The 10,809-nt window shown below is 47.7% G+C and overlaps 1 protein-coding gene across 1 annotated transcript; it reads right to left on the reverse strand.

Annotated features, from left to right (window-relative positions):
- Positions 1-6,907: 6,907 nt before the first annotated feature.
- CCL24 (C-C motif chemokine ligand 24) lies at positions 6,908-9,418 on the reverse strand. The gene is made up of 3 exons (XM_019646824.1): positions 9,181-9,418; positions 8,844-8,961; positions 6,908-7,969 (listed from the first exon to the last, which is right to left on the reverse strand). Exons 1-3 carry the CDS (start codon positions 9,251-9,253, stop codon positions 7,780-7,782), a joined length of 381 nt encoding a protein of 126 aa, XP_019502369.1. The 5' UTR covers positions 9,254-9,418; the 3' UTR covers positions 6,908-7,779.
- Positions 9,419-10,809: the final 1,391 nt, after the last annotated feature.

A 10,809-nucleotide genomic window follows, 5' to 3' on the forward strand; every position in this document is an offset into this window, starting at 1 on the left:
TCCCTCCACAAGTAGATTGAAACAACTACTTGACTTGGAGCTGATGGGTCCTGGAAAAACGCACTGTTCCCCCAATAAAAATTTCTTTAAAAAACAAAACAAAACAAAAAAAAAACGACTCAAGTGCACAGTTTTGTAAGGAGAAAGGAAAGCTTTGTGTGTTCTGAAGGGGTTTCCTAGAAATTGACAGACCTGCAATTCTGGGAAATTACATAACACCACTTTTAATAAAGAAGTTCAACCTGTCGAAACAAGGCTATGGAATTCTTTGGAAACAAAAAGCTTTGTAAAGGTCAAGACCTAGAGTTAGGCTAGGATTTCAACATCCTGACAATAAAACATCTTCTGGCCCCAAACAGACCTCTTGCTGGCAACCTCTCTCAGTAAATTTGCTTTCAAGAAGGATGTGGGGATGGGGAAGACAGAGAAGCTACCTCTCTGAAAGAACTGATCTGCTGGGGGGACAGCCTGGCAGGGACTCCCATCTCACATGCCTGTTGAGAAGCACTGTATTCCCAGTTGATGGATGAAGCCTTGTTGAGCCCAGTTGGAAGGCTGACTGTTGGTGGGGAGGAGAAAACCCAAAGAGAGGAAAGGAAAGAGAAGTAGGAGAGGTAGGGAAGGGAGGAGTGAGGCTCTGAAAAGTTCAAAGGCTTTGAACAAGTACAACAGGTCCTTGAATAACATGTTTTCTTATAAAATCAATGAGATGCTGTAGAAACTTTAACTCTTGTTTATGTCAATTAGGCTATTGGGAAATTGGTTTCTTTATATTGGGTTGTCTGAAAAGTCACGACGTATTTTTCTATGTTTTTCGTTGCAAAAGCACGTCATGACTTTTCTGACAACCCAATATATTGTTTCACTTAAAGTTGCAGAATCTATCAATGATGTTAAATGAGGATTTACCGTATAAGACTTCATGATCCCCTCCCCCCCTTTATCTTGCCACTGCAGCTGCCACCTGGAAGGAGAGGCGACTGAGAACAGAACTCTGCTCATCAGCTGCCCCTACCCACAGGCAACAGTCCAAGTCAATTAACCCAGCCAGGCACTTCCCAGCTGGCCCCCTCTGGCCAGAAGAAGCCCAAGGCCCCTCTCTGCTCCTCAGTCTACCCACATAGAAGATAAAGTCTGTCAACCCTGGCTGGCATCACAATCATCTGGACAACTTTTTAAAATTTGAGATATAATATTGTATTATTTTTAGGTGTATGACAATGTTTTGATATATGTATATACAGTAATACCTTGGTTTGCGAGCATAATTCGTTCCGGAAACAAACTGCATGTATTGCAAGACATCGCTCGTTTACCACATCAAAATGTATTAGAAATGTTTGCTCGTCTTGTGGAACACTCGCAAACCACGTTACTCACAATCCAAGGTTTTATTGTATTACTAAATCATCACCACAATAAGTTTAGATAACATCCATCACCACATGTAGTTACAATCATTTTCCTTATGATGAGATCTACTCTCTTAGCAACTTTCAAATATACAATACAGCATTGTTAACTATAGTCATCCTGTTGTATATTACATCTCCAGGACTTATTTATCTTATAACTGGAAGTTTATACCTTCTAACAACTGTTGCCCATCTCATCCATCCCTCCACCCCCTGCCTCTGCAACCACCAATCTCTTCTCTGTATCTATGAGTTTGGGATTTTTTTGTTTTTGTTTTTTGTGTGTGTGCTTTAGAGTCCACATATAAGTGAGATCATACAGTATTTGTCTTTCTCTATCTGTCTTATTTTACTTAGCATGTTGCCCTCAATATGCAAATGGCAAGATTTCATTCTTTTTTATGGCTGAATAATATTCCATTGCATACGCATACACCACATTTTCTTTATCCATTCATCCATCATTGGACACTTAGGTTGCTTCCATGTTTTGGCTATTGTGAATATGCTGCCATAGATGGACATGGGGGTATAGATTATCTTTTTGAGTTAGTGATTTCATTTCCTTCAGATAAATACCCAGAAGAGAAACTGCTGGATCACATGGTACTTCTGTTTTTAATTTTTTGAGGAACCTCTATACTGTTTTCCATAGTTGCTGCCCAATTTGGGCAACTTTTTCAAATATGCATATTTCTGGGGCCCATCCAAGCAGAGTCTGTGTCATCATGTGTGGGGTGGGGCCTGGGAATCAGAATTTCAAAGCTCCTCAGCTGGGCTGATTCTGAAGCCCACCCAGCATTGAGAACTGCTTCTCCTTCATTCCTTCTCCCACCCCTTGGTCTCAAGGACTCACCTGTGCTCTCTTCCTCTCTTCCACCCTTGGGTTATGATTGTACCTTTTGATGCACCAGCTGTGTGCTTATGACAGAGCTTTTAACTCAGTTTTAATGAATTATATGACAGGTTTTGCCAGGGGTGGGACTCTCTCCCAAACACTTGCCAACTTGGGTTTAACATGGCTGCAAACTGAGCCCAGTTCCTCTCTGATCACAGCCAACTCCTGGCACTCCCTCCATTTCCAGAATGTCTGCTTCCCAAGGTAGCTTAAGAAAGATATGGGTGACTCAGTGCATGTGTCATTGTGCTGGTGACCTTTCAAAGCAGGGCAGGAGGGTGTCATACACACACACACACACACACACACACATACACACACACACACACACACACACACACATACTGGCCATCCTTGTCCAAGGTTCAAGACCAGACAAAGGCAGGCCAGGACTTCTGGTGGACAGTTCAGGTGCCCCAGCGTCATCACTCCAACTAGTGCCTTCTCTCTGTCATGGCATTTAATGACCACCAGAGAAATGAGACGGGAGAAAGCATGGGACAGAGCATCCTGAAATGGCCACAGAGGTGTCAGCTGGGTGCCCATGCCACAGCAAGACCAGCTTCAGTTTCTCTGCCTCCCAGAGCATGGGCAAGCCCACAGCTAACATCTGTTGAGCCTGTACTGTGTGCCTGGCATTGAGCTAAGTGCTTCCCGTGCATTAATTGCCTTATTTAGTCCTCACAGCTGACCCATGAAATAGATACTTCTATTATGCCCATTCTACAGATGTGGAAATTGAGGCCAGAGAGGTCAATTAGCTTCCTCTGGCATCACACAGCCAGAAAATGAGGGTGCTGGGATCAAATCCAGGTCTGTGACTCTTGAGTCCAACTTGTCTCTCCTTTATCTATTTATTTTTGGTCATTTAAACTAGTTGACTGGGTTTGGGTTCTCCCAGAAACAGACGCTGAGGCAGAAATCCAAGCGTCTGTAGTTTATTTAGGAGAGGCAGGCAGCCAATGAGGGTATGTCATCAAGCCAGTTACTGATTAGGATACAGGGAAACTATTGCAGGTGGCATAGAATACATGCTCCAGAGCTACCCCAACCAAGGGGTGAGGGACCTGAGGCAGGGACACACCCGCTCCCCTCAGCCGCTGGCTCAGGGATGCCCTGGGGCTCATTCTCTGTCACTTCTGGCCTGGCATAGCAGAGCAGCCTTTGGGACAAAGCACCCACATGCAGAAATGCAGTGACCGCTGGCTTTTGGAAGAAGTCAGGAACACACTGCAGTGGTACAGCCCAAGAGGAATGGGGGTGGACAGAGCCTAATGGCTTCTGTACACTCATTTTTAGCAAAACGTTCAAACACCACGGAGATATACTGATAAAGCTGTGTCTCCTCTATCCCAGGCTCCTGGTCTGACTTGCCATAGGCACCCACTCTGGATAGTTTGTGTGTCCATCAAGCTGCTAATCGGATGTATAACTTTTTTTGCACAAATAGGATCGTACAAAACATGTCCTTATGCACCTTTCTTCTTCTCACTTAAAAATATGTCTTGGCCAAGTCCCTTATGAATGGACAATTAAATCGTTGCCAGTTTTCTATAGCTACAGAGAGTGCTGCAATAAACATCCTTGTATGAGGTCTGATCAAAACATACAGCGAACGCTTAAATTAAAAAAATTTATTACAGTAAGAGACACATGCCATTAATCCCCCTCAAAATACTCCCCCTCACTTTGAATACACTTATCCCATTGTTCTTGCCATTTTCTGAAGCAGTTCTCGAAGTCCTCTTTCATGAGTGACTTTAGTTGCACTCTCGTGGCTGCTTCGATGTCCTGAATTGATTCAAAACGTTTACCTTTCCTGGTCATTTTGACTTTGGGGAAGAGCCAGAAGTTGCATGGTGCCAGATCCCATGAATAAGGTGGATGAGGACACACCGTAATGTTTTTATTTGACAGAAATTGCTGTACCAGAAGCAATATGTGACACAGAGCCTTTCCATTGTGATCATGAAATATGGTGAATACTGCTGCCGAGTGTCATCCAATGGAAAGGCAGGGATGTTCAATACAGAAGCAGTGCATCGAACCTTAGTAACAGTGTGTGACAAATTTCAACTTGTTAGGTGCAGTCAGTTGGGTGTTGAGAGAAGGTGTGTTTTAAAGTGTGCCGTAAATCATCTTGCATCATGACAATGCTCTGTGTCATACGTTGCTTCTGGTATACTGTGATTTCTGTCCAATAAAAACATTATGGTGTGTCCTCATCCACCTTATTCACCGGATCTGGCAGAATGCAACTTCTGGTTCTTCCCCAAAGTCAAAATGACCAGGAAAGGGCTGGCCGAGTGGCGCGATGGTTAAGAACTGGCTTGGGATGCCAGAGGGCCCCGGTTCAGATCCCACAGATGAGGGCCAGTGACACTGCCCTCCACAGCTAAGATGTTGAACAATAGCTCAACCTGGAGCTGGGCTGCCATGAGTCGCCGGCGACGGCGTAGGCTGCAGCCCCTGTGGCAGTGGGTTGCCATGGGCTACCGTGTGTAGCCAGCAGCCAGCATGAGCGGCCAGCAGCCGCAGTGAGCAGCCATCCAAAAGCCAGCGACTGATCTGCCTCGCCCGGGAAGAGCGCAATGATGGTGCCAACTTGGGCCAGTGAAGCAACGTCCTCCACAACTAGACTGAAGAACAAAACTGGACAGCAACTTGTCTGTTCCCCTTCCCCCAATTCCCCAGCGCTGTTCCCATTCCCCAATTTCCCAATAAAAATCTTTAAAAAAAAATGACCAGGAAAGATAAATATTTTGAATCGATTAAGGACATCGAGGCAGCCACGACAGTGCAACTGAAGACACTCACGAAAGAGGACTTCGAGAACTGCTTCAGAAAGTGGCAAGAACAAGTGTGGGATAAGTGCGTTTGAAGCGAGGGGGCATATTTTGAGGGAGATTAATGGCAATGTGTCTTTTACTGTAATACATTTTTTATTTAAACATTCATCATATTGTTTGATCACACCCCGTACATGCATGTATCTCTGTGCATATGTGTAGAAACCATTCCTGAATGTGGAAATGCTGGGTCAGAGTGGTTAACATTCTAACATAGCTGCCAGGCGTACTCCAAAGAGGCTGGCCCAATAGACTCTCCCACCAGCAACAGAGCCCACTGCCAGCTTCTGCACTCTCAAAGGCTCCTCCTCCTCTCCCCTGCCTGCTTCAGTCCCCCCATAGCCCCAGCTGCAGCCGTACCAGACTATATGACTTCCCTGTGGAAATAAATGAAGACCACCCAGATGAGAACAATCAAGTTATCCATTCAGAGCTGGCTGGAGTAAGGGAGTCAGTCACCATCACTTACATTTGGCGGAGAGACTCACAGGCAGGTCGGTGAGAGGGTTGAGTTTCAGAGTAGACAAAAGTGGAGGTGCGAGTATGCTTTGATTGGAGGTGGTTGGCCTGAGGAAGCTGGAGGTGAGTTAACTAGAAGCAAACATCTTACGTGATTGATTTGAAACCATATCTGGCTTTCTCTGGTTGGTCCTGAGCTGGAAAAGGGGGAGTCATAGGGAGCTGACCATCACTGACCACAGTGATGGCTCTGGGCTGGTGCTTCAGAGGCTGTGGGTCAGAGTTCTGTTGTCATCTATGGTCTGGCCATTGTGTTTCAGTCCTTGTCCCTGACTGCTCCAGCTCTCTTCCATCCTTAGAAATACACTCTTCTTCCCAGAGTGAAACTTCAGTCACCATTCTGTTGCCAACTCTGTGAAGATTTCTGCAGGCTCCCTCCCCTCCATTACACTTTGTATTGTTCAGCATTACTCTATTCCACTTCATACTGGAGTTAAAGAATGTTGATTACTGTATATTGGATGTCTACTGCCAGGCCTTTTGTGTGCTCTACAGACTTTCTGCAGCTGAGGGCTTGTTTTGAACCATGGAAGGTTGCTCTGTCCCCACCTGCAGGAGACCGCCCCTCCCCACACCTGGCAGTAATTCTGAGAGCAGGGATCTCATACCAGTTCCCAGTGGATTGAGCTCTAATTCCCCTCTGCTTGATAACACACTCATTGGTTGCCTTCCTTGTCCTCTGTCACCTCTCCATCCCCCTGGTGTTATTCCCTGTGCCTCCCAGACATAATAGTCGCACTCAAATCGTTTCAGGGTCTGCTTCTGGGGAAAACCCAAAGTTAAAAGATCTCACTCATTATCACTGTTTTACAAATGAGAGAAACTGGGGCTCAGAGAGGTTAAGTGACGCATTTCGAGGTCATGGAGCTTAAAAAGTATCAAATAAAGTATTAAACCCACATTGGTCTTGATTTGTGTGTTATTTTTCTCCCTAATTCTTCAAAGTCAAAGATCATCTTCTATAGTTTTATAGCCTCCTAATGCCTACAACAGTTCCTTGCACAATAACTTATGTTGAAATTTTTTTTTAATTTAATTGAATCCAGCTGATCATGTGTTTTTTAACGTTTATAACATGACTACAAGAGTCAGCCAAGACTGCTCCTGGGGTGCCTGGGCTCAGGCCTTCGTCTCCTCCCAGCCTCTGTTGGGCAACTCAGGATGCTTTCTGGGACACACGCTTCATTGTTCACACCCAACCCTGCCCCTAAGGGAGACATGAACAGGCAGGACACAACCACCTTCAAGGGAGAAATCATTTTACTTGGATTGTTACCTGACAGCAGCAAGTGTGTCCACACTCTTAACATATAAATTACGTGGTATCTTATGCATAGGGAAAAAAAAGCTGGGGTCTTTCTCCTCCCTCACCCCCCTCCCCATCTTCCCATTTTTGTCCCCAAAGCAGCATGGAGCAAGGCATGTCACAAAGTGGGGCATCTCCTCGAAGCTATATCTTCACAAAGGAATGAAACTACCCAGGCTGGCCCCTCATCCTGATCGTCCATGCCCATTTTGTTACAAAAACAAATGAGTTCCTGAAAACTCTATTAATCATATCCCATAAGAAGCGTGCAAGGAGGGCCAGAATCCGGCAGTGAATGCCACAAAGGGCCCCTTGCTTTTGTTGGGTTTTTATTCACTCAGAGTGCTGGCAGAAAGACAAGCCTGGGGCATCCCCCACATGATGGAGAACTGCAGCTGTTGGCAGGTCACCCATCCCCAGATAGACAGATAGGCAGCCTGTAGGTTCTTCCGCACCCCACCCCCACCCCCCACACACTGCAGCTGTAAGACCAGAGGGCCCAGAGAAGCCAGTGGCAGGCAAAGGTGCGAGCTGGCTTGTCTACAGGTTGGGCCTCAAGCACCTGGGCTCTGATAGAGCATGGAAGGCAGAGAAGGGCCAGCTCCACCTCAGAAGGAAGACAAAGGACATTCTCCCCCAGCTCAGGGAAGGCCAGGGGCCCAGGATGCGTGGAGCTGTTGCTCAGTCCCCAGGAGTTTTTATAGACTAGACACATCCCTGCAAGCAATGCGGGGAATGCTGGCTCACCAGGCCCCAAGCAGCCTGGCGAAGAATGGAGATCCAGACGCAACCTTAGGACAGGGGGCCAGGTGATGATGAGATGAATATGTTAGTAGGGAGTCTCTGGAGATGGACTTGGGCACGCATTGCCCTGGCACCAGAGGAGACCTTCTTCACCTTGGCGTTCAGGTTCTTCACGTACATCTGGACCCACTGCTCCTTCGGGGTACCACAGAACTTCAGGCCCTTTTTGGTGGTGAAGCTGTGGAAGAATGACAGGGAACCCCTGAGACCTGGCAGGGAGCCTGGAGCACTTCAGGAGGAAGTGAATGTGGCAGCCCATTGAGGACAAGCTGCTGCCCAGCCTCCTAGCAAGTTACTAGCACGATGTCTTCTCTCTGTGTGTCTGTGTCTCCCTGTTTCAGTATCATGTTCAGTCACCTTTTGTAAGACAGAGGAGGCCCAGTCTTACCTTTAGATAACTCTGGATCTCTACCCACAGTGAGGAGTCAGAAAATGCATTGAAAACCCCCAAGAAAAAAAGGCAGAACCTTCAATTCACACACTATGCAAGGAAGTGTGGCCAATAAGGATACCAGGGCTGGGATGGGGCAGCGGGATGTCTTCCTCCAGGCCAGTTTTGAGCTGGGGGTGCCAGGCTATGGAACTGGGCCTGATGCCAGTGGGGGAAATTACTAATAATATAAACATCACATTTCTACAGCATGTCACCGTTTACACAGTGAGTTCACACCTCCTGCCTTGTGCAAGAGGCAGCTATGAATTATTTGGAGTCCTAGGTGACCTTGAGCAGGTCACCTTTCTGAGCCTCAGTTGCCCTCTGTAAAATGGGGATGATCCTATCTGACTCATAGGATGGTCAAGAGGGTTAGTTAAGATAACATCATATGCCCTGACTGGTGCCTGGTATATATTTGGTGCTCAGTAAATAATTGTTGACTCTGAATCCTCTTCCTAGTTTTATGGGTGAGGATGCTGAGTCTCAGAGGGGTGATGTGATTTCCCCAGAATCACAGAGCTGGGTCCTCATGACCTCACTCCTCAGTGAGCCTGGAGGCTTCCATCTCTCTGCCCCTCTCCCGCCAGGTGCCCAGGGGGAAGTACTGGGTACTTACATCACTCCTGCCTTGGGGCAGATGCTCCCATTGGACAGCTGGAAGCTTACCACTCGGCTCTCAGGAATTTTTTTGGAAGTGAAGGACATACAACAGTAAGAGGGTATGACCACAGAGCCTAAAAGACAGGAAGATGGAAGAGCTATGTCCTTTCTCACCCTGCCGTAGGCTCTGGGCTACAGATATGGACAGAGCCTGTCCCCTTCACTAAATACCTCCAACCCAGCCACAGGGCAGCAGCATTCCCCTCCAACTCCTCCCTCCACTGTGCCATCCTAGCATGCCCTTGGGGCCATCGTCCCGCCCAAAAGACCCAAGCTGGGACTGGAGGTCTTACCTGCAAGGGCAATACAATGGGTACACAGGACCAGGAGCAGGAGGCTGGCTACTGTTGTTGTGAGGCCTGCCATGTTCAGGAGAGCAAAACTGAGATGCAGGAGGAGAACGGCTAGGTTCAATGGGCCTGGTTCTTTGCAGGGCACCCCAACCTCCCTCTGCCCTTTATAGAGGAAGCTAGGAGGAAACACGCACTTGTATAGCCTCCCCTCGACCCCTCCAGGCTTCCTTGAAAGTCCTAGAAGCCTACGTTCTGCAAAGGGGAAGCTGTTGCCCAGCTGAGTCAGAAGCTATTTGGGGTGCTCTAAGAAAGGGCTGGGGCAGGAGGGCATTGCTCCACCAAGGCTAAGTGCAAACGCTTTGGATGCACAGTCAAGAAGGCTGATGGGGGTCCTGGCCATGCTGCTCCTTCCCCATGGGATCCTGGGTAAGTTACTCATCTGTCTGAGTTTGTTCAGCGGACAGTGGGTAGTCATCTTAGCTCCTTCTTTCCATTCATTCATTCATCCACCAACTCTTATTAGGCATGTGCCATATGCCAGACTTCTAGTGGGCAGACAGATATGTGATCAAGTGTGTGTAATAAAGTATCACAGGTGCTGACAGAGTCGGCATAGAAGGCAGCCGATGCCGTCATTGTCCATCCATATCCCTTTGGACACATTTACCATGTTCATACACACTGGCTCTTGGTGGACTTGCAGTCCCAGCCCTCAGGCTGCCGGAGCTGCCTAACCTACAGGCTCTAGAAAAATGGGAAATGCCTCAAAACTTACATCCTTAGGGCAGCCCTTGACCCGTGTCTGCTAGAGAGAGATGGACTCGAGGTCCAGTGTGACCTGCACTGCTTCCTGAGTTCCTGGTAGGGTCAAGCCAGTTGCCCTCCATGCTGCGGACTTTGCAGTCCCCCTTCCCTTCCGGGTCTGCTTCCCCCTCCCCTGCTGGTTTCCCCTGGACGCACTTCCTAATAAGCCACTTGCCCACAAATCCTTGAATTTTTGTCTCAGGGTCTGCTTTGGGAATACTAACCTGAGACAAGTGGTGTGCATGGGGTGTGGGATACCAGCCAGTTCTGCTGGAGGGAAAGTCAGGGATATGCTCGGATTTGACATCTCTGCTGAAGTTTGAAGGATGGAGGGCAGTGGTAACCATGCTGGGGTTTGTAAATCATAACAAGTTCAGCTGTTAGGGACTGACGTAACTTCGCAAAATAGAGTGGGACATGGCACCCACCTCACTCCATGCCCCATTCCAGGATCTCAGGCTGGGACCCCATGTTTAGAGACTCTTATCATTGACGCTTCCATTTCCAAGCCCTCCCCCCAGTCCTCCCCATACTACTTCTCATGGAAACACTTGGCCTTCTCTGGCCTCCCTGCTCTGGGCAACTATGGCACCAGGAACACACTGGTATGGGAACAGAGTGGCATGCATCACCTAGATGACAGCCAGTTGTGAGTTTTTCTCCCACTTGACCATGAACACCTTGAGGCCAACGTTCCGTTTCCATGCCCATCAAATCCCAAGCAGATCACCTGTCGCATGGCCAGCATGTAGAATGAATACATGGTGGACCAACTCTGGGTCCCTCTCCTCTGGACCAGGGACTTCCACATGGTCTCCGCCTAGC

Source organism: Hipposideros armiger, unplaced genomic scaffold (genome assembly GCF_001890085.2).
Source record: "Hipposideros armiger isolate ML-2016 unplaced genomic scaffold, ASM189008v1 scaffold_107, whole genome shotgun sequence".
Classification (NCBI taxonomy): Eukaryota; Metazoa; Chordata; class Mammalia; order Chiroptera; family Hipposideridae; genus Hipposideros; species Hipposideros armiger.